This window comes from Mytilus californianus, unplaced genomic scaffold, assembly GCF_021869535.1.
Source record: "Mytilus californianus isolate M0D057914Y unplaced genomic scaffold, xbMytCali1.0.p SCAF_1, whole genome shotgun sequence".
Lineage (NCBI taxonomy): Eukaryota > Metazoa > Mollusca > Bivalvia > Mytilida > Mytilidae > Mytilus > Mytilus californianus.
Genome location: NW_026262581.1, coordinates 6,021,425 through 6,046,270, shown reverse-complemented (window position 1 = coordinate 6,046,270; position 24,846 = coordinate 6,021,425). Strand labels below are relative to the sequence as shown.

General features: G+C 32.6%; 1 protein-coding gene across 1 annotated transcript in view; it reads left to right on the top strand.

Moving 5' to 3' along the window:
* The window catches only part of LOC127737908 (acid-sensing ion channel 1-like), a 36,729-nt gene extending 12,567 nt beyond the window's left edge, over positions 1 to 24,162 (top strand). Inside the window, exons 4-13 of the mRNA XM_052248901.1 lie at positions 7,499 to 7,579; positions 8,041 to 8,132; positions 11,733 to 11,896; positions 12,403 to 12,492; positions 13,150 to 13,276; positions 17,690 to 17,768; positions 18,719 to 18,776; positions 20,896 to 20,984; positions 23,230 to 23,305; positions 23,706 to 24,162. Coding sequence (XP_052104861.1) covers positions 7,499 to 7,579; positions 8,041 to 8,132; positions 11,733 to 11,896; positions 12,403 to 12,492; positions 13,150 to 13,276; positions 17,690 to 17,768; positions 18,719 to 18,776; positions 20,896 to 20,984; positions 23,230 to 23,305; positions 23,706 to 23,978 — 1,129 coding nt within the window. The 3' untranslated portion in view covers positions 23,979 to 24,162. The remainder of the gene's footprint in view (positions 1 to 7,498; positions 7,580 to 8,040; positions 8,133 to 11,732; positions 11,897 to 12,402; positions 12,493 to 13,149; positions 13,277 to 17,689; positions 17,769 to 18,718; positions 18,777 to 20,895; positions 20,985 to 23,229; positions 23,306 to 23,705) is intronic.
* The last annotated feature ends 684 nt before the right edge of the window (positions 24,163 to 24,846 follow it).

Below are 24,846 nucleotides of genomic sequence, written 5' to 3'. Positions count from 1 at the left end.
AAGGAGATATTCGGTATAATCAAATGAGTTGCTCAACTGAATAAATATGAATAAAGGGAGATATTGGGAATAAGCCAATGGGTTGCTCGACTGAATTAATATGAATAAAAGGAGATATTGGGCAGACCTGGGGTAATTAAAAATGTAATTGTAATTAGTTGTAATTAATTACAATTTTCAAAGTTATTCAATGTAAAGTGTAATTGAGCATATTTTCAATTACATGTAATTGAAAGTAATGAATTACATTGCCTTTTTGCCATGTAATTATTAATTACTTTTCAATTACTTTTAATTACATTTAAATAATTCCATGGACATTTAAAAAAAGAATAGCTTTTCTGATGCAACTTGTAAATTTTATTTTTCCTTCATTTAGTATACACTTGCAACTTTCATTTTTCTTAATACTTTTTAATAATTTATCATGACGATGTGTCCGCTCTATATCTAGAGAACCGTTATGGTTTCAAAGTTTATACTTGACATGTATATTAACCAACACCAGAGGGTGTGTCATAATGTATGTACAACTTCCTAGGTCAAAGGTCAAGGTCAAAAACTTTGGTTTTAGTTGACAACCCCATGTCCTATGGTAAAGATCGTGTCCGCTCTATATCTTGAGAACCGTTATGATTTCAAAGTTTATACTTGATATGTATATAAACCAACACCAGAGTGTGTGTCATAATTTATGTACAACTTCCTAGGTCAAAGGTCAAGGTCATAAACTTCGGTTTCAGTTGACAACCCCATGTGAAATGATAAAGATACAATATTTTTACCACACATTATTCACAGCGGGGCCCACAGAGATGGTTCCCATCTCAGTGATATCTAGTTCATTTATTTTTCACATGTTTACATAAAAAATCTCAAAATTAACAACAATACCAATTTATTTAGACACAATTTTTAAATATGTTGTTTTAACAATTGACAATAATCTTAGCCTCAGATTATTCCTTTCATTTAACTCAGTATTAAGTACAAATTTGTCCCTTGATTAAAATGCCAACGGCAATCTTTTTAAATCATCATATCTAAATGTTAAAATCTGTACAGATGGATATCATTTAAACACTTTCTACAAAATTTTAAGTACAACAGTCAAAACATACAAGAATGGAGTTCAATATACTTGACAAATTTGGCTCATCATAAAACAAGTCTTAAAAAATCTACCATTACTCTTCTGTAATGAATGGAAGTTTTAAAATCACTTCAAATTTCACATGAGGTACATAAGAAAACTTTTAAAATATAAATTACATTTTTAGTAAAAACTTGAAATTTTAAGAAAAAACTCATAAAATACTTAAGAATAAAAGATATATTAATCTGGATCTTTATATATAAATGTAAATCTTTATAAATTGTTTTCCTATGAAAATAAGGAATGCAATCAAATAATCAGCAATGTAACAATGACGTTAGAAATTTTGAAACTTTTTTTTTAATCTTGTTCAAATGTTTTCATTGTTAAAAAGTGAACCTACTGGTATATAGGTATACATAAGGTTCATTCTAATCTAGCCTGTTGTCATATTCCTGATTTTATTCTATATGATATAGCTCTTACATGTCTTTGGATAGAAGTAATTGAAATGTAATTAATTACATTGGCAATGTAATTGTAATGTAATTGTAATGTAATTAATTACATTTCAAAATCAATGTAATTGAAATGTAATTAATTACTTTGGCATGTAATTGACCCCATGTCTGATATTGGGTACATGTATAAGCCAATAAGTTGCTCGACTGAATAAATATGAATAAAAGAAGATATTGGGTATAGGCCAATGAGTTGCTCGACTGAATTAATATGAATAAAAGTAGATATTGGGTATAAGCCAATGGGTTGCTCGATTGAATTAATATGAATAAAACGAGATATTGGGTATACGCCAATAAGTTGCTCGGCTGAATGATTATGAATAAAAGGAGATATTGGGTACAAGCCAATCAGTTACTCGACTGAATAAAAATCTGAATAGAAGGAGATGTTGGGTGTAAGTCATAGAGTTGCTCGACTGAATAAATATAAATAAAAGGAGATATTTGGTACAAGCTAATCAGTTGCTCGACTGAATTGATATGATTAAAAGGAGATATTGGGTATAAGCCAATCAGTTGCTCGACTGAATTGATATGAATAAAAGGAGATATTGGGTATAAGCCAATCAGTTGCTTGACTGAATAAATATCAATAAAATAAGATATTGGGTATAAGCCAATGGGTTGCTCGACTGAATTAATATGAATAAAAGGAGATATTGGGAATAAGCCAATGAGTTGCTCGACTGAATACATATAAATAAAAAGAAAATTTGGGTATAATCCAATAAGTTGGTCGACTAAATAAATATGAATAAAATGAGATATTTGGTATAAGCCAATGGGTTTCTCGACTGAATATATATAAATAAAAGGAGATATAGGGTATACGCCAATAAGTTGCTCGACTGAATAAATATTAATAGAAGGAGATTTTGGGTATAAGTCAATGAGTTGCTCGACTGAATAAATATGAATAAAATAAGATATTGGGTATAAGCCAATCAGTTGCTCGACTGAATATATATGAATAAAAGGAGATATTGGGTATAAGCCAATGAGTTGCTCGACTGAATATATATGAATAAAAGGAGATATTGGGTATAAGCCAATGAGTTGCTCGACTGAATATATACGAATAAAAGTAGATATTGGGTATAAGCCAATGGGTTGCTCGACTGAATTAATATGAATAAAGGAGATAGGTGGTATACGCCAATAAGTTGCTTGGCTGAATGATTATGAATAAAAGGAGATATTGGATATAAGCCAATCAGTTACTCGACTGAATAAAAATTTGAATAAAAGGAGATATTGGGTATAAGCCATAGAGTTGCTCGACTGAATTAATATAAATAAAAGGAGATATTCGGTACAAGCTAATCAGTTGCTCGACTGAATCGATATGAATAAAAGGAGATATTGGGTATAAGCCAATCAGTTGCTCGACTGAATTGATATGAATAAAAGGAGATATTGGGTATAAGCCAATCAGTTGCTTGACTGAATAAATATGAATAAAAGGAGGTATTGGGTATAAGCCAATGGGTTGCTTGACTGAATAAATATCAATAAAATAAGATATTGGGTATAAGCCAATGGGTTGCTCGACTGAATTAATATAAATAAAAGGAGATATTGGGTATAAGCCAATGAGTTGCTCGACTGAATACATATAAATAAAAAGAAAATTTGGGTATAATCCAATAAGTTGGTCGACTTAATAAATATGAATAAAAGGAGATATTTGGTATAAGCCAATGGGTTGCTCGACTGAATATATATAAATAAAAGGAGATATAGGGTATACGCCAATAAGTTGCTCGACTGAATAAATATTAATAAAAGGAGATTTTGGGTATAAGTCAATGAGTTGCTCGACTGAATAAATATGAATAAAATAAGATATTGGGTATAAGCCAATCAGTTGCTCGACTGAATATATATGAATAAAAGGAGATATTGGGTATAAGCCAATGAGTTGCTCGACTGAATATATATGAATAAAAGGAGATATTGGGTATAAGCCAATGAGTTGCTCGACTGAATATATACGAATAAAAGTAGATATTGGGTATAAGCCAATGGGTTGCTCGACTGAATTAATATGAATAAAGGAGATATTGGGTATACGCCAATAAGTTGCTTAGCTGAATGATTATGAATAAAAGGAGATAATGGGTATAAGCCAATCAGTTACTCGACTGAATAAAAATTTGAATAAAAGGAGATATTGGGTATAAGCCATAGAGTTGCTCGACTGAATTAATATAAATAAAAGGAGATATTCGGTACAAGCTAATCAGTTGCTCGACTGAATCGATATGAATAAAAGGAGATATTGGGTATTAGCCAATCAGTTGCTCGACTGAATTGATATAAATAAAAGGAGATATTGGGTATAAGCCAATCAGTTGCTTGACTGAATAAATATGAATAAAAGGAGGTATTAGGTATAAGCCAATGGGTTGCTTGACTGAATAAATATCAATAAAATAAGATATTGGGTATAAGCCAATGGGTTGTTCGACTGAATACATATGAATAAAAGGAGATATTGGGTAAAATGAAATAAGTTGGTCGACTGAATAAATATGAATAAAAGGAGATATTGGGTATAAGCCAATGGGTTGCTCGACTGAAAATATATGAATAAAAGGAGATATTGGGTATACGCCAATAAGTTGCTCGACTGAATAAATATGAATAAAAGGAAATATTGGGTATAAGTCAATGAGTTGCTCGACTGAATAAATATGAATAAAATAAGATATTGGGTATAAGCCAATAGGTTGCTCGACTGAATAAATATGAATAAAAGGAGATATTGGGTAAAGCCAATTAGTTGCTTGACTGAATATATATGAATAAAAGGAGATATTGAGTGTAAGTCAATGAGTTGCTCGACTGAATAAATGTGAATAAAATAAGATATTGGGTATAAGCCAATGAGTTGCTCGACTGAATACATATGAATAAAAGGAGATATTGGGTATAAGCCAATGAGTTGCTCGACTGAATAAATATGAATAAAAGGAGATATTGGGTATAAGCCAATGAGTTGCTCGACTGAATATATATGAAAAAAGGAGATATTGGGTATTAGTAAATGAGTTGCTCGACTGAATAAATGTGAATAAATTAAGATATTGGGTATAAGCCAATGAGTTGCTCGACTGAATACATATGAATAAAAGGAGATATTGGGTATAAGACAATGAGTTGCTCGACTGAATAAATATGAATAAAAGGAGATATTGGGTATAAGCCAATGAGTTGCTCGACTGAATATATATGAAAAAAGGAGATATTGGGTATTAGTAAATGAGTTGCTCGACTGAATAAATATGAATAAAAGGAGATATTGGGTAAAGCCAATTAGTTGCTTGACTGAATATATATGAATAAAAGGAGATATTGAGTGTAAGTCAATGAGTTGCTCGACTGAATATATATGAATAAAGTAAGATATTGGGTATAAGCCAATAGGTTGCTCGACTGAATAAATATGAATAAAAGGAGATATTGGGTAAAGCCAATTAGTTGCTTGACTGAATATATATGAATAAAAGGAGATATTGAGTGTAAGTCAATGAGTTGCTCGACTGAATATATATGAATAAAGTAAGATATTGGGTATAAGCCAATAAGTTGCTCGACTGAATATATATGAATAGAAGGAGATATTGGGTATAAGCCAATGAGTTGCTCGACTGGATACATATAAATAAAAGGAAATATTGGGTATAAGTCAATGAGTTGCTCGACTGAATAAATATGAATAAAATAAGATATTGGGTATAAGCCAATAGGTTGCTCGACTGAATACATATGAATAAAAGGAGATATTGGGTATAAGCCAATGAGTTGCTCGACTGAATAAATATGAATAAAAGAAGATATTGGGTATAAGCCAATGAGTTGCTCGACTGAATATATATGAAAAAAGGAGATATTGGGTATTAGTAAATGAGTTGCTCGACTGAATAAATATGAATAAAAGGAGATATTGGGTTGTCCAATAAGTTGCTAGACTGAATATATGTGAATAAAAGGAGATATTGGGTTGTCCAATTAGTTGGTAGACTGAATATATATGAATAAAAGGTGATATTGGGTATAAGCCGATGAGTTGCTCGACTGAATACATATGAATAAAATAAGATATTGGGTATAAGCCAATAAGTTGCTCGACTGAATTAATATGAATAAAAGGAGATATTGGGTATAAGCCAATCAGATGCTCGACTGAATTGATATGAATAAAAGGAGATATTGGGTATAAGCCAATGAGTTGCTCGACTGAATATATATGAATAAAGTAAGATATTGGGTATAAGCCAATAAGTTGCTCGACTGAATATATATGAATAGAAGGAGATATTGGGTATAAGCCAATGAGTTGCTCGACTGGATACATATAAATAAAAGGAAATATTGGGTATAAGTCAATGAGTTGCTCGACTGAATAAATATGAATAAAATAAGATATTGGGTATAAGCCAATAGGTTGCTCGACTGAATACATATGAATAAAAGGAGATATTGGGTATAAGCCAATGAGTTGCTCGACTGAATAAATATGAATAAAAGAAGATATTGGGTATAAGCCAATGAGTTGCTCGACTGAATATATATGAAAAAAGGAGATATTGGGTATTAGTAAATGAGTTGCTCGACTGAATAAATATGAATAAAAGGAGATATTGGGTTGTCCAATAAGTTGCTAGACTGAATATATGTGAATAAAAGGAGATATTGGGTTGTCCAATTAGTTGCTAGACTGAATATATATGAATAAAAATAGATATTGGGTATAAGCCAATGAGTTACTCGACTGAATAGATATGAATAAAATAAGATATTGGGTATAAGCCAATGAGTTGCTCGACTGAATTAATATGAATAAAAGGAGATATTGGGTATAAGCCAATCAGATGCTCGACTGAATTGATATGAATAAAAGGAGATATTGGGTATAAGCCAATGAGTTGCTCGACTGAATATATATGAATAAAGTAAGATATTGGGTATAAGCCAATAAGTTGCTCGACTGAAAATATATGAATAAAAGGAGATATTGGGTAAACGCCAATAAGTTGCTCGACTGAATAAATATGAATAAAAGGAAATATTGGGTATAAGTCAATGAGTTGCTCGACTGAATAAATATGAATAACAGGAGATATTGAGTGTAAGTCAATGAATTGCTCGACTGAATAAATGTGAATAAAATAAGATATTGGGTATAAGCCAATGAGTTGCTCGACTGAATACATATGAATAAAAGGAGATATTGGGTATAAGCCAATAAGTTGCTCGACTGAATTAATATGAATAAAAGGAGATATTGGGTATAAGCCAATCAGTTGCTCGACTGAATATATATGAATAAAGTAAGATATTGGGTATAAGCCAATAAGTTGCTCGACTGAATATATATGAATAAAGTAAGATATTAGGTATAAGCCAATAAGTTGCTCGACTGAATTAATATGAATAAAAGTAGATATTTGGTATAAGCCAATGGGTTGCTCGACTGAATATATATGAATAAAAGAAGGTATTGGGTATAAGCCAATAAGTTGCTCGACTGAATATATATGAATAAAAGGAGATATTGGGTATAAACCAATGGGTTGCTTGAATGGATAAATATTGAAACAGGAGATATTGAGTAGTAGCCAAGGAGTTGCTTGACTGAATGAATATGAATAAAAGGAGAAATTGGGTATAAGCCAATCAGTTGCTTGACTGAATAGATATGAATATCAGTCGTCAGGAGTCCATACGATTCGAGTTAGGAGTTACTTATAAACAGAAGCAATCATAAACTACAATAGCCCTAACACAACTACTGTATGAAATATAGTATTTTTTGTAAACATAACCTTCACCTATCACAAAAACCTTGAAATGCTGGACATTTTTCTCTTAGGGCAACTAGACGAAAGGCGGGCCATCAGTTACAGAATTTGTTGATTGGGTGTTCATTTGGTGGATATCAATGCTATCAATCGTAAGTAAAGTACCATTTACAGTTGAAAATAAATAACGAATAAGTAGGTCAAATGTTTCTGTTGGACTGTATCTTATTGAATTTTCAATAAAAAAACTGACCGAAAGCAAGAAATAAGTTGTCTCAATTAAAATCGTGGTACTTCTTAATCAGAAGGACGTCAAACAATCAACATTCAGGGAAAAAAACCGATGAATTAGAATATCGGACGGTGTAGTTTTCACGTCTAAAAATATACCACTACACTAAGAAAGACCCTTTAAGTTGTAAATTAGTTAAGTTGTATGAGTATTTTCTCATTATTATTGTCTGTCTTACCAACATGATATCAAGCTATTTTATGAGAAGTCATCTGAAATATAGAAAACGTCATTATATGAAACTTGCTTAAAATGTATGTTTTTTTTTAACAAGTTTCTGCTGAAATAAATTCGTATACTAATATTATATACATTTTACAGAAATTTTACATGGTTACAAACGGAGGACTATGGAAATTGTTTTACAATTCAGTCTGAAGAATTTGTAGTCACGTCTGCAGGTCCAGATAACGGTAAGCATGATAAAAGCGGAGATTCCCTCATGGGTTTCGAGACTTCCTTCGAAAAATCTTAAAAATCAACGCTCAGAACGACTCAAGGTTATTGTTTAAGTTGTCTTCTAAAAAAGTTCATCGGAAGATACCAAGACCTTGTTGATAAATATTCCGTATCAACTTCACAAATAATACACGATGGTCTTGAAGTTTAGATTCTAGGTACTGACGTTGTTTATCATCTTAATTACGTTTTATAGTGTTTTTTTTTATTTGTCTTTTACTGTTTAGTCTATTTTTGGTAATATCCATTTGACGTGGCTCGGTACTTATACATTCCGTCATTGTATTATTGTGCTATGGTAAATTTTTGTATTTTCGTCTTTCGTTTTTGCTAATGTGCTTTGTCTATATGCCTTTTTGTTTTTCTTTGTTTACTTATTTGTTTGTTTGTTTTTATAGTTTAAGATTATAACACAATGTTGACTGATGTACTCCTAATTTTGACATTTATACCTTTTATGTCTGCTTGTTTTGTTCACACATTGTCAATATAATGGAATTGTTATGCGACTGTCATACAAGTGAGAGGTTTAGCTAGCTATAAAACCAGGTTTAATCCAACATTTTTTACATAAGAAAATGCCTGTACCAAGTCAGGAGTATGACAGTTGTTATCCATTCGTTTGATGTGTTTGAGCTTTTGATTTTGACATTTGATTAGGGACTTTCCGTTTTGAATTTTCCTAAAAGTTCGGTATTTTTGTTATTTTACTTTTTTGTAAAATGCAAATAACACTATAACTTTGGTGCTCCCGATTTGCTATCCTAGATAAACCTTCATCAAGAACGCTCAAAACCGAAAATTTTAAATTCAAGGATGTAGGAATACTTGAAGAGCTATATGACCTAAAGGGAACTAAAAGCGCTTTTCCGGGTAGAACGATGCTTAGTTGTCATTTAACTATCAGCATATCAATAAAAATTCTTTCAAGTAGATTTTGAGTTTTTATGAAGTAAACCTTGAACTAATTTCCCAAACGAGAAACGTTACTGCTATACAAGATCAGAGGTTAATTTACTTGATAGAAACGATATTTTTTTATCGCCGAAACGAATAATAGTATTTCAAAGCAAGACATTTAAGGCTGAAATAAGTACTGTCCATTCATATTGGATTTACCTTATGTTAGTTATACGTTTATTGACAAAACTATGGTTTAATTATCGTTTGCAGATATGACTAAGTTATGTGATACGGTTAACTCTAAATGCTAACGGCGTTTCAAAGGATTATAGGAAAATCACATGCAGGGTATCAATTCCATAAATATGAATTATCAACATTCGATTAATATCTTGTTTACTTAGTTTAATAGTGACCATAGTTTTCTCTGTTTCTTTCCATATTATGTTCTTTGCCGAAGTTGTTTGTCATCGCTTAAGTTCTCACCTAATTGATTTATGTCCCTTTGTCGTTACATTATAATTCTTTCTATTTGGTGTAAGGCCATCTATCCTGTGTTATATATGTGTTTACGTATTTTGTTTTGGCTGCTTCATTTCCTATAATATAAAAATAAGAAGATATACCCATGAGACAACTATCAACAAAAGTTCAAATGAAGTGGATGTAAGCAATTTTAGGCAACAGTACGGCCTACACAATGAGAAAAACCTATACCGTAAAATCAGCTATAAAAGGCCCGACAGTAAAATATGAAAACAATTCTATTGATAAATCTAACGGCCTAATTTATGACAAAACAATTACGAAAAACAAATATGACAGACATGAACCAACGACAATCACTGAACTACTTGGGACAGGCACATAAATAATGTGGCTGGGTTAAACATGTTTGAAGGCGCCAACCCCTCCCCCGGCTTCTATTGGAACAGTGGCGTAACAGTACAACATAAGAACAAAATATAATGCCAATACAATTATCTAGAATAACCGTACATCAGCTGATCATGTAGTAGGCGCCTCTATGGGTCACCTGACAGCATGTCAGTAGTGGTAAAAATTGAAAAGTTTAAAAATAAGAGCTAGATAACAAAGCAATTTACATAAACTAAAAGTTTGAGTTAATAAATACACATGGAAAGTGCTATAATAATAAACTTTAAAGAAATGAGTTGCAGAGCCAACAATATCATAGCTAAGACAGAAACTGGTCTCTGAAATCTAATACATGCAGAACACCGACATTTCGAACTATTCCAAGACTGAATCAAAATTTTAAAATGAGAAAAACTATTTTTCGTCCTGAAATGGTCCGGAAGACTGTTCCACACAGTAGCTGCAGCTTAGTTAAGGCCATTAACGTACACAGTTTGCGTTGATACGTATATCTTTATCTATATTGTTATTTTTTCAATTACAGTATACGACTTATATTTATCACGCAACATTGCTTTCAATAAATTATTGTATTCTGTAGGTCATTTCGAGGTATCGCGGTAAATCAACGGACTGAACATGGAAAAAAAAACGAGATTGAATCCCTGCTATATAATGAGTTCTTAGATAAGTGTTCATTCGTCAGGATAAATCTTAGCAAGGACAAATATCAGTGCAGTTGCGATATAAAGACATCTTTAACTAACAATGCAGATATTTATTTTGTTAATTTTTTTACTTTCCACAATATTGTTTTTCATCAAATTTTGTTATATTCAAACTTCTCGTGTATAAATAGCTGTTTTTGTCGAGCCTTCGACTTTTGTCGAAAAAGCGAGACATAGCGATCCTACATTCCGTCGGCGTCGTCGTCGTCGTCGTTGTCGTCGGCGGCGTCCACAAATATTCACTCTGTGGTTAAAGTTTTTGAAATTTTAATAACTTTCTTAAACTATCCTGGATTTCTACCAAACTTGGACAGAAGCTTGTTTATGATCATAAGATAGTATCCAGAAGTAAATTTTGTAAAAAAAAAATTCAATTTTTTCCGTATTTTACTTATAAATGGACTTAGTTTTTCTGCCAGTTAACATTACATTCACTCTGTGGTTAAAGTTTTTAAAATTTAAACAACTTTCTTAAACTATCCTGGATTTCTACCAAACTTGGACAGAAGCTTGTTTATGATCATAAGATAATATTCAGAAGTAAATCTTGTAAAAAAAAATTCCATTTTTTCCGTATTTTACTTATAAATGGACTTAATTTTTCTGCCAGTTAACATTACATTCTTTCTGCGGTTAAAGTTTTTAAAATTTATTTTAACAACTTTCTTAAACTATCCTGGATTTGTACCAAACTTGGACAGAAGCTTGTTTATGATTAAAAGCTAGTATCTAGAAAGAAATTTTGTTAAAATTTTGTTCCATTTTTTCCGTATTTTACTTATAAATGGACTTAGTTTTTCTTCCAGTTAACATTACATACAGTCTGCAGTTTAAGTTTTTAAAACATTTATTAAATTCATAAACTATCCTGGATTTTTACCAAACTTGGACAGAAGCTACTTACAATCAAAAGATAGTATAGAGAGGAATATTTTTATTAATTTTTTTCCTCATTTTTGTTGAGCCTGCGATTAAGAGCAAAAGTAGGCGAGACACTGGGTTCCGCGGAACCCTTACAAATTTTTTAAATGTGTGTTCTTTTAGGTTTAACACTAACATTGTACACGGAAACAGACGAATATCTAACTGGTATTGCACAAGGATACGGCGCTCGGATACAGATTCACGATCTATATACCTATCCATTCCCTTCAGATGAGGGAGAATACGTGTCGTCGGGATTTGAAACTCACGTTGCATTAAAACAAGTATGAATATTATGTGACTATATTATTTCGTCAAGATTACTACTTCACTTTTGATATAGCAATAATGATTTCATTCATCCAAAATTTTCAAACATTAACAGGAGAAATTATTGAGACCATCTGCAAAGCTTAATTTTTTTTATTATTTAGAATATTACACCACTTTATTGTGCACAATGATTGACATGTTCATATATACAACAGCAGTGATTTTTCTTTCATACTAACTTCTATTTGACCGTTTGGAAATCTCTAAAACTTTAACAGGCTAAAATTAAAGTCATCTGAAATTGAAAGGAATAATATACTGTTCGGAGGATTTTTTAAATTCATTTTAAAATTTCTATTCAATCAACTGGAAAACAAGGGTACCATAGCAACAAGTAACTCCTAATTCCAATAGATTTTCGACGTTAAAGTTAAATTGTCGAAAATGCCTTAAGGGTAAGGATATTGCTGCTGAACTTATGTTGTTTTGATATTATTTGATTTCTGTATAATTTAAGGTAGAATTGATACGAAAAGGGAGTCCATACGGAGAATGTCAAGATGTGACTGCATATCTAAGCAATTATGGTGCAAAATACACAAGAACGGTAAGATAGTTAGGATCCGTTCAAATAAGCATGGTATCTCCTCGATGACTCGTCAATGTCCATTGATATATATAATGCTTCAATAATTCTACATCCACTTTGATATAAAAAAAGATATATAGAAACACCCATTAGTTGTCAAAGTGCCCTATAGTTGTCAGTCACTGCTGACAGTCAATTCTTTTTGACATTTATTAACTTTTTGATTAAGAAATATCAAATAAAATAATAATATAAACCCTGATCGGTTATTCTGTTATATAATATATAAATCCTAGAAGTACTGACCGATATAACTGTTGTACATGAACCTCTTTAAATATCTATCTAAAAAGAAAGATTGATGCACAAAAATATTCAAAATCTCTTCGTTTTTTTCCTGCCCTTCCAAATGAATCCAGGAATATGATTTTAAGCATATGATATAAGTTCAAACAGCCAAATTATTCCATTTTATTTTAATTCTAGCATATGTTAATGTTATGGATCATTCACAGGTTTTACGACTTAGTTAATTCTCCATGGAAGTGCGGAGATTAAAAATATTTTAAAAACAATTGTTAAAAATACAATATTATTAACATGCCTTCCATAAGGTAAGTTTCGTACTATATGTTGACCTTTTGAAAATGAGATCCAATTTCATGTTTGTTACAGCTTTGCCAGAACTTTTGTAAACAGCAATTGGTGGTGGACACATGTGGTTGTTTTGATAATGCAGAATCAGACCTTTTCTTCACTTTAAATTACACGTTTTCTGTGGCACCATGCAGAAGTGAAACAGGTAAATCATTTTAGTTGAGCCACAAAACAGGACATTAATAACACAAAGTTTAAATTCCGAAATTATGGACACATCAGAAACTTGAACGAAACAAATGGAGGCAACATGCCTGTTTAATACCTGTTTTGTTTTCCCGATATAATTATATCCTTCCACAGCCCTTATTAATGATGAGTTATATTTTATAATAATACAGCATTGACAAGACAATTAACGATGAATAACTTTGTAGATTTTTTCAGAGATGATTTTTCACAGTAAGGCTATTCCAATGTCTTTTAGATATAGTTGTGACATTTGCAACCGTTTCAAAATTTAGTCATCGTTTTAAAGTTTTCGATACTGACGTTTATTTAAATTCTATGTAACTTTTACGGTGACATACACAGCTAAGGGATCCATTAGTAAATAAAGGGATTTCCTGTAAGAAGGTAGAGAAATATCGGTTTCATTGGAATCCGTCAAGAACTATGTTGCTTAGAAATGTTCTAGATCCATGTTTTTTTCTACAATAATTCTTGCTGTCAATACTATCCCCTAAAATATTGGGAAGAATAAACGACTAAAAAGTGCTCAATAATGATTTATAGATATAGGAAGATGTGGTATGAGAGCCAATGAGACAACTCTCCATCCAAGTTACAATTTATAAAAGTAAACCATTATAGGTCAAGGTACGGCCTTCAACACGGAGCCTTGGTTCACACCGAACAGCAAGCTATAAAGGGTCCCAAAAATTTACTAGTGTAAAACCATTCAAACGGAAAAACCAACGGTCTAATCTATATAAAAACGAGAAACGAGAAACACGTATGAACTACATAAACAGACGACAACTACTGTAATCAGATTCCTTTAACTTATAAATGTAGTACTTACTTATCTCATACTTTTGACATAACCCGGTCTATGTCTATGTCTAAGGACCATGTCAGCGGATCGAGGATTATGTTATATTGTAATAATTTAATTTTGGATGTAACACGTCTTCTGATTGGTTGAAAGTGTTTTGTCTATCAGCTCATAGACATAATTTAGTCATGTGACCGTGACGTCATCAACGTTTTTATCATGATTTACGCCTTTTTAGAATTAAATTATAAGGAGTGCTGGAATATTTTTTCTATCTATTCGAAATAACCTAAAAAAGGGGTGCACACTTTTAAATAACCCGCTAGGCGGGTTATTCAGTGTGCACCACATTTTTTATGTTATTTCTTCATAGACAGAAAAAATATTACAGTCATTTCTTAAACGTTATTAATAATAACGGAGAACGTTAAAAGGGGCATTAGCTGTCAAGTTCATGTTCATCGATGTTTGATTTATAATAAACTAAAACGTATATCCAAATTACAAAAAGGATAAAATAAACAATTAACAATGCATTGAGTCGATAATATGTATCAGCAGTTCGTGTGTATTTAGTCTAGACGCCATTTAATTACCCATCGAGATGACCTCCGGAGACCACCGACGGTCATTTCACCCGATATAACTATAAATACAAATATAAATGTATAGCGAACACGTGCAATTGGATTTTTCTAGGTCTGTTTGATTTCATTTTATAGGTTACAAAAATATGTTAATCGTCGTGTTTACCTGTATAAAATTAATTGTGTTCAAATGGTGTCTTTGAAGTTTATAGGCCAAAAAAATCAACACTGAGGCCACACCAATTTGATTAATAGTTCTTTGGATTTTCCCGCTCCTGTTTTGGAGAAATTGACTTTTCAATAAAAAAAAATAATTACCGCTTCCGCCAATTTTTGGGCCGCATGCCGCTCCAAAATTAGTTTATCCTTGACATTTTTTTTTTTCTCTTAGACGTTTTTCTCGTGCATATATTGCTCCGAGCGATTCAAACGCACGTGTGATAAATCGAGTTGTAAATAAAAGGTCAAAAATCGGGATGCCAACATGAAGTTGTGTCAGATCATTGCCGAGGACACGCAGTTATTAAACACACAGTTATTTGAAATGCATTTCGTTTTACCTGTTCTAAGAGACAAAAATAAAAAATCTTTCGTTAGATGACCACGATCACATCAGTACTTGTTAGAACCATTGTCATCCCCGATCATTGTTTCAACAGACATAGTCCGAGATTACTCCGACGTCCAACAGCTGTTTGCCAGAAAAGATGGGGGCTGTAGTCCCACGGCCCCAGCTTGTCTGACAAAACAGCCGTTGGACGTCAGAGTAATCTCGGACTACAACAGACATAGAAATCTAGAGCTATCTGTCTTGGATGAAATTAATATTAAATTCACATGAATTTTTGAAAAATGACAGATTTATCTTATTTTAATGAAAACACCATATCCCCTTGTTAGTCTATTGACATGCAATCAGAACTCTTTTGTAAGGGAAAATTTAAGAGTTCCAGTTAACATTCGAGACCAAAGTGGTGGTATTGGGATTGGCATGCTAATAATAATTAGGGATGTGTTATTGGTGCAACCACTTCCAGTTTGAAATACATTGCAGGTTTCAGGGGCAAAATGAAATAGTATTTTGCTAAGTCAGAATAATGCATGTGAATGTGGTTAAATGTATTTTAAGGGAATAGATATAGGAAAATGTGGTATGAGTGCCAATGAGACAACTCTCCATCCAAGTAACAATTTATAAAAGTAAACCATTATAGGTCAAGGTACGGCCTTCAACACGGAGCCTTGGCTCACACCGAACAGCAAGCTATAAAGGGCCCCAAAAATGACTAGTGTAAAACTATTAAAACGGAAAAACCAGCGGTCTAATCTATATAAAAACGAGAAACGAGAAACACGTATGAACTACATAAACAGACGACAACTACTGTACATCAGATTCCTGACTTAGGACAGGTGCAAACATTTGCAGCGGGATTAAATGTTTTAATACATTGAGATCTGCATGCATAGCAATATAATTATCTTACTCGGGATGTTGTTGAAATATTCACCTCACTCATTATGTTGATCCTATTATGGATAAATAGTTTTAACTGGATGTCAAGCAGCCAATAAACAATCATTACCATATAATGAAAAGATATTTAATATTTTTCATGGGCATGTTTTTGGAATACATACACATATTTTAATAGTATTCAACACATTTCATTTACCTAACTAACATAATTCCTCCTGCTAAACTGCATCTGATATGCTTCCTTAATATATACACATGTATGGATTTAAATGAAAATTCACGCAGTCAAAGATTATTTGACGAAAATAATCAAAATTATACTAAACCAAAGCAAACCAAAAAGTTGGGTATGGTACAGACTGAACTACAGACACAAATACATCAACTTATATGCATAAGAGCATGTTTATCCTCCTTTTTCTTTGAAGTATTCCAGTTTTAACATGTACAAATATTCTAAATCGCACAATTTAAAAAAAAAATTATACCGCTCGCTCCACTTGTAGAGCACCCGCTTCAACAAAACTCATTTTCAAGAAATAAATACAATCAAAAAAATTTCGCTCGCTCGCCCCATATTTTTTGGAGCTTTTGTCCGAAGAACTAAAAATCAAATTGGTGTGGCCTGATTTATCGAATTTAAGGTAAAGCAATTTGAATAAATGCTTAGAATTGTAGTCAAATGGATTTATTTTATTGGTGTTATAGAGTTTACGTCTTTAAATCTTGATTATACTTTCGCAGTTTTACGATTCCTACGAGCCTGCCCCTCGGTTATTATGTTTAAAAGATCATTTATATTTATTCATTAGAATTATTTTCACGTTTTTCCCATGATATGTGTAGTAAAAATTTGAAATAAAAAATAATAATACTGTTCAGTCATAATAAATTTAACATTTGCGAGCGACAGTGCAGTCTGTCCACTTTGGTTTACCCTATTACAACATGTTCGTGAAATAATCGGTTACATGGCTTTATGATATACATTCGGATAGCAACACTTTAAACAATATAATATTTCATAAGTATACATATAACATGTTTAACCCCGCCGCATTTTTGCGCCTGCCCCAAGTCAGGAGCCTCTGGCCTTTGTTAGTCTTGTATGTTTTTTAATTTTAGTTCATTTATATGTTTTGGAGTTTAGTATGACGTCCATTTTCACTGAACTAGTACACATTTTTATTTAGGGGCCAGCTGAGGACCACCTCCGGGTGCGGGATTTTCTCGCTGCATTGAAGACACATTGGTGGCCTTCGGCTGTTATCTGCTCTTTGGCGGGGCTGTTGTCTCTTTGACATATTCCCCATTTCCATTCTCAATTTTATACTCAAAGTAAATTTGTTTACATCTTTATCCTGATGTATTTTGGTAAATAGTTGTCTCATAGGCAATCCCACATGTCTTTTATTTTCATGTTAAAAGTATTTTTGTTTTACTATCGCCAATAAAATATTTGGACTAATAAGATAACGTTGATTATTTTGGTAGAACGGGTGTGTTTAGCTCAGCTTGAAGCAGACCTGAAGGGGAGAACGCTTGAATGTCCTCAATGTGTGAAGCCTTGTCAGTAAGTTGTCTGCATTTTTAAACATAAAACTTAGCACTTCTGGACTCAGCAAACAATTTTCATTCAAAGAAAAAAAAAAAAAAACGGTAAGAGTGACTGATCAGAAGGCATACCATCATATATCTTAGAATTCTCCCGTCTGTATCTGTTTACTTATGATCTTTTCTGTACTTTTTAATTAGTAATGGTTACTTCATCTTTCAACTTAATAAGTTTCATAGAGATAGTCACAATAAAGATGGTTTTCTCTGAGATTACATTCAATGACCCTTGGAACTTCAATTCATAATTAGACCGCGATGATTTTAAACGAATATATTGATAAACGTAATGACTCATGATAGTTTTTCTACTGTCCTTAATCCTTTTTCGGAAAATTAGAAGAAGGCTCCTCTTGTACCGTTTGAACTTTTAGCTCAATTCGTTCTTAATGGAGGTAAATCTAGAAACTATATCCCAAACGCCAAAATGGAACCTTTTACTAGATTTTACCCTAACTTGGTCGATACTATATATTACTTGCAGATTTGTAGTCACCGAGGTTCATCAGTTTACTACTGTTGCCTGTTTTGTTTACTACTGTTGCCTGTTTTGTTTACTACTGTTGCCTGTTTTGTTTACTATTGTTGCCTGTTTTGTTTACTACTGTTGCCTGTTTTGTTTTCTTCTGTTGCCTGTTTTGTTTACTACTGTTGCCTGTCACAAGTTTGTAATTATAAAAGGAATTATAATAGGTTAATTTACCACGGTGCCACGTAATCGTTATCATTGATATTAGACTCTTAATGTCGGAGATTTTCACGGATTCTTCTGCATATTGACGAAAAATAACTTGTAAAGCCACAGAATACAGTGTTGATTAAACAGTTTTCCCGGTTCTCAGTTTATATCGAATTTAGTGCTTAACCTGACCAGATATTAAATGTATTGCGATTCTTTGAATATTGTAGAGAAACTCAGTTTGGGAAATCTTTCAGCGCCAGGAACTGGCCTACTGACGAATATTCTGTAAGTAAACGGCGTTTGTATAATAAAATGAACAATAACTGTTTATTTCGCAGTGATATCAAGGGAGTAATCTTGTCTAAGCTGGGTAAGAATGGAAGATAACAGAAATAATGTGTTTAAGAATAGCAAATGGAGATATTTATTCCAAGTTCATTTAATTCCTATTGATAAAATTGAGAATGGAAATGGGGAATGTGTCAAAGAGACAACAACCCGACCATAGAGCAGACAACAGCCGAAGGCCACCAATGGGTCTTCAATGCAGCGAGAAACTCCCGCACCCGGAGGCGTCCTTCAGCTGGCCCCTAAACAAATAAGTATACTAGTTCAGTGATAATGGACGTCATACTCCAAATTATACACAGGAAACTAAAATTGAAAATTATACAAGACTAACAAAGGCCAGAGGCTCCTGACTTGGGACAGGCGCAAAAATGCGGCGGGGTTAAACATGTTTGATGAGATCTCAACCCTCCCCCTATACCTCTAGCCAATGTAGAAAAACAAACGCACAACAGTACGTACAGTAAAACTCAGTATTAGAGAAGTCCGAGTCCGATGTCAGAATAGGAAACAAAAGAAAATAAACAAAATGACAATAATACATAAATAACAACAGACTACTAGCAGTTACTGACATGCCAGCTCCAGACCTCAATTAAACTGATTGAAAGATTATGTCTTCATCATATGAATATCAGGCACAATCCCTCCTGTTAGGGATGTATGTCTGTGTAACAAAAATTTAAACCATGTTGAAACTAAGGGAGCTACCATAACACCTGAATACAACTTCACGATTCTCTGTTAATTACTCTCTAGGTAGTAGAAGAAAAAAATTGGATGTTCGATGTGTATCTAAAAACACTTATTCCAGAATTTAAATCATTGATTTTGTTTTGTAATTTTGAGCTCAATTTATAACATATATGATATGATGATATATAACTTTTGGTCATATCGCTCCTTACGTTTCTACGTACTAATACATCACTAGCTTTCAAATGTTTAGGTTTGATCATTCCGAGGATCGTTCCCGATGAAGGTGAATTGAGAAAAGGGCTTATACGTCTTTCCTATTGTGAAAATGAATGGTAATGGGTTTTTTAAATAGCATTTCACATGACATGTTGAATGTAGTGTCGTGGTAGTTCAATCGAATCAAAATCGGCGACCTGGTCGAACCAAAAATTTTAATTTTGAATTGGCTTTTTCGCTTCTTTACACGAATCATTCAGGAGTAGGAGTAAAGATTGGTAGGTTCTACGTAAGAATAAGGTGCAGGGCTGGTTAACATGTTTCCCTGTTTTGACTGTTCGTTGTAAAATAGTACGTCAAAAACTCGATTCATTATGTCGATCTAGTATACAGCAGGGTACATCCATAAAGTACTTTTGTCATACATGTATACTTATCCTTACAAAATATGAAATTTTGCACTGACTGTAGACTGAATGTCAGCACTCTGGACTATTCTTTGCATTATGGTGTTGAAAAAAAAAGGAATGATATAAGCTACAAGGAGAACACGATTTATTTATCAGTGGTCATTGGCTTTGAAATAGCGTTCAGTAATTTCGAGCACTTTTATATTGGCACTTTGTGTAGTTTTTTTTTTACCTTCGTTCCGATCTGATGAGTCAAACCATTATCAACTTATTTTTATAGTTTGTTCTTATGTTGTACTGCTACACCATTTGTTCCAGGTTAAGGGGATGGTTGAGATCTCACACATATGGTTAACCCCGGCAAATACTATATGTGACTGTCATGAGCCTTAAATTCAGTGGTTGCCGTTGGTTGATGCTTGTCATATTTATTTTTCGTTAATTGATTTATCATAAATCAGGCCGTTGGTTTTTTCGTTTGAATTGTTTCACATTTTGTCAAGTCTAGTCTATTACAATTGAGTAAACCGTATGGGTATTGCTCAATGTTGAAGCCGCACATGCGGTGACCTATAAATGCTTCATTTGGACTTTGTTGGATAGTTGTCCCTTTGGCAATCATGCCACATCTCCTTATTTTATATACATTTTGGCAAAGTATAAACAAATCTATATTTTTTTATACTCCCATACTACTTTAATCCTAAACATGATTTGCTTTTATTTTACAGAATGTTTTAATGGAAGGCGTATGTGAAAAACTCCCGAAACAGGCTTGTGATCAAATCACAAATAAAGGAAGCGATTATCGTGCTTTAGGGTGAGAACTATTATTCCTATTCTAAAAATATATACATCATCAATTTATCTGCTGAGAACAGTTTCATGTAACAATGTAATAAATCCAATTTCTGCTGTGTCATTTCAACGATTCGTCTTGACATTGGAATTTCTAGTATCACTCATATTTAAGTAGAGGTCACCTTCTTTAATCTGTCATTTCTTTTAAGAGTTTTGCTTATCTGTTTTTCTTATGCAATAGTGTTTTCAGCCTTTTGGTTGGCAGATTCTGATTGCAATACACAGCGTCTACAAACTTTTCATGAATGTATTCTTTGATCTTTCTACTAAATGTTACATGTAAATGATGTTCAAGTGGCGTTATATCGTCTTCTTGAAGGGATAAATAGCATCAAGTGTCAGAAACACGAGCAAAGTTAAGCTCGGAGATGAGGACATTTCGAAAGGGGGTTTCTTATAAGACTAATGTAAACGAAATGCGAGTTTAGCGTAACAAATTTTAAGCCTAGTACATTGTATATTTGATCAGTATTTACATGTGATTCGATATGTACTTCCCTGAAAACCCACAGTCTAACCCTTGATTTATCCTGCTATTTGAATTAACAGCTAGCCATTAGAAAAAAACCGGCATTGGCACTATTAAAACTCTTTATATCGCTTCGGGCTCGTATGTCATTTCTTAAGTTTAACCGTTTTGGGTTTTGTGTATTCTTTATTTTGTAGTTAACTATACAATAGTTTTTGGTAATGTAGTAATTCACAATTAGAAGTGAACTCGTAACTGTTAAATAACTTCAATAGGCTTATGAGGAATAACAACTTGAATTGGTTAGATCAGTGTATGAATATAAACGTTTGATACTAATTCCAGTGTCCAGATTATATACCGTCAATTGGAACACTCCGGACTAAAAGTGTCCAGGAAGCAAAAACATGAAACTTTCAAGTTATTAAAGACAAGTCTATGTCATAGATCCTACAGCATACACATATGAAGATGTGGTATAAATGCCAATGATACGACTATCCACAAGAGACCAACAGACGTAGATGAAAGCAACTACAGGCCACCATATGGCCCTCAACAATGAACCAAATCTATGCTGTATACTGTTAATTCAGAAATTATTGAGAGGGGTTTATTAATGCGAATAATGCGACTAGGTAAGAATCACAATAATAAGAACTCGCATTCTGACATCTGATACGTATAACTGTATGCTGATTTTCCTGAAGTCGCATTAATTAATCTCACATTTTGTCCGTTCTTCAAAAATTGCAATAATAAATGCACGCAATAATTTCTGAATTTCTAGTAGTAGGCAATACAAAAACCTGGCATGGCAAAATGTAAAGCAATTCAAATGTCCTTTATCGTACATTAACATTTTGTACAGTTTTGCCAACTTCTGTTCATTTATCTTTTTGTTCATTAACATTTTAACCATTTTTGCCAGCTTCTGTTCATAATTTTTTTTACCAGTTTTGCCATCTTTCTGTCTATTAACATTGTTTACCAATTTTGCAAACTTTCTGTTCATGACACGTGCTGATGGATATGACTTGCGAATCGTCAGACTGGTGATGCATGTTCAGTAGGAGATCGATGCTTGCATTGTTCCCACGTCTGGTCTAACTCCTTTTGGAATTCACGCAATTTCACTCCCATGTTTTTCTGTTTTGGCCAGGACGATATTCTATGTTCAAATTATTATGGATGTTTGATTTTTGTTGTGGCATGGGAATGGCTTTGAAATCGTATAACGTGCAATGCATGCAAATCAAAAAATGCTTCACCTGTCGACTTACCTACTCGTACATCGTTATTATGGAAGCTCTTGCTTCGTTGAATACCCATTGGTGGCCTTGTGCTGTTTTCTGCTCTTTGGTCGGGTTATTGTCTCTTTAACACATTCCCTATTTCCATTCTCTATTCTATTAATAAACTTATCATAGATACCAGGATTGATTGAAATTTTGTATTTGCGCCAGACGCGCGTTTCGTCTACAAAAGACTCATCAGTGACGCTCGAATCAAAAAAAGTTAAAAAGGCCAAATAAAGTACGAAGTTGAAGAGCATAGGACCAAAAATTCCTAAAAGTTTTTCCAAATACAGCTAAGGTTATCCTTCCTGAGGTAAAGTTGTTTTACTAATGTTTGTCTGTTTGTTCATTGGCGTATGTTTCTTCTGACGTCGATTAAAAACTTTTATATATAACACGATCGCTCTATTCTTTACATTTAATAATTTATATTTTAGGCATAACTTTGTTAAGATAAAAATATATTTTGAAGATTTGAATTATGAACTTATAGAAGAGACACCAGAAATAGAGGTAACTTATCTATACTTACTCATTGTTATATATTTTTTTTCTAAATTTCAATTTTAATTTTGTTTTATGAAGATTTTATTTTTTATAGTAGTAGAAATTAAATTGCACTTCGAAACTCTAATACTACTTAATTTAATGTTGATCCAATGGACTTCATGAAGTCAGAAAATTGCTATTCAGGTTCTTTGCCAAATGTTTTTCTTATGACTGAAAAAAATTAATTAAAACGATTTATTTTCTGTGGTGGCAATTTAACTAAAACCATACAGTTTTGGTCTCCAGTGATTTTCATGTAGTCCCCATTGTGTTAGGTTATATATTTTTAATTTTGAACCATATACACTTGCAAACAGTTTCTGAAAAAAAAAAAAAAAATGTTTATTTGATTATTTATTTTTAGGTACAACAGTTTGCCTCAGATGTCGGTGGTGCTATTGGTTTATGGATTGGTTTATCCATTATCAGTATGTTTGAACTTTTTCAATTAATGTTGGAATGTTGTGCTTTTGGGGTTCATAAATGCAGACAACCTGTGCCTAAGAAGAAACAATCTGATAAATATAAGGAGAAATCTAACCCACCAGTTAGAAAGGATACAAAACAACAAGAATTATCAAAAATTCATTTAAAAGGAAATGTCAATCCTTACAGTGACTGGAAAAGTCACGTGTAATGACTACAATCTAAAATATACATGTTTGGTGTTGGAAATTATATATAAACAAAACTATGTAAATTATGTGTATTACTTCATCACTTGCTTCCTTTATTGCTTTGAGTATACATACTTTTGACCTCGAACGAACTAAATAAAGGTTTATCCAGAAACATGTATTGTGCGCAAGGAAACAATTTCATACTTTTTTTTTCATCTTTTCATAATTGTACTTTTGTTATTTTAAAACTACAATTTTTAACCCTTTACGCTGAATTTATTCTTGAAATGGTATGAACAAGTCCGGTTAAAAAATAGAGATGTTATCTTATGAATTAGAAAACTTTGATATAAAAACCAGATTAATACACATCAACATTTGTCCACGCTCCCTCAGTCATGGTCTATTGAACTTAAATGTTGTGCATAGCTTACAATTTAAAGTTTGTGATAAGGTCAGTTTAAGATCAACCACTAAATTAATGTTAAGTCAATGATATTTGGTACGCAGTTGTATTATCATTTGCAAGTCTCATTTTCATAGCGATTATTTGGCCGAAACCTCAATCATGGTCTATTGACTTTGAATGTTTGTTATAGTTTGCATGTTAAAGTGTGTGTTTAGGTTACTTTAAAGGGAACCACTTATCATAAATCAATGTTATTTGCTCTGCAGCATTGCCATTTTCACAGAGGTCTTTTGACCCTACACCTTCAGTCATGGTTCATTGACCTTGAATGTTTGGCATAGTTTACATGTTTAAATATTGCCATTTAAATTTCAGTATTTGTCTTATACTATCAAAATTACATAGAGGCGAGAAATATCTCTGAGTTAACAGTTTATTTGTAAAGTATTTTCGTTTAAGGCGGTATTAATGGTTGA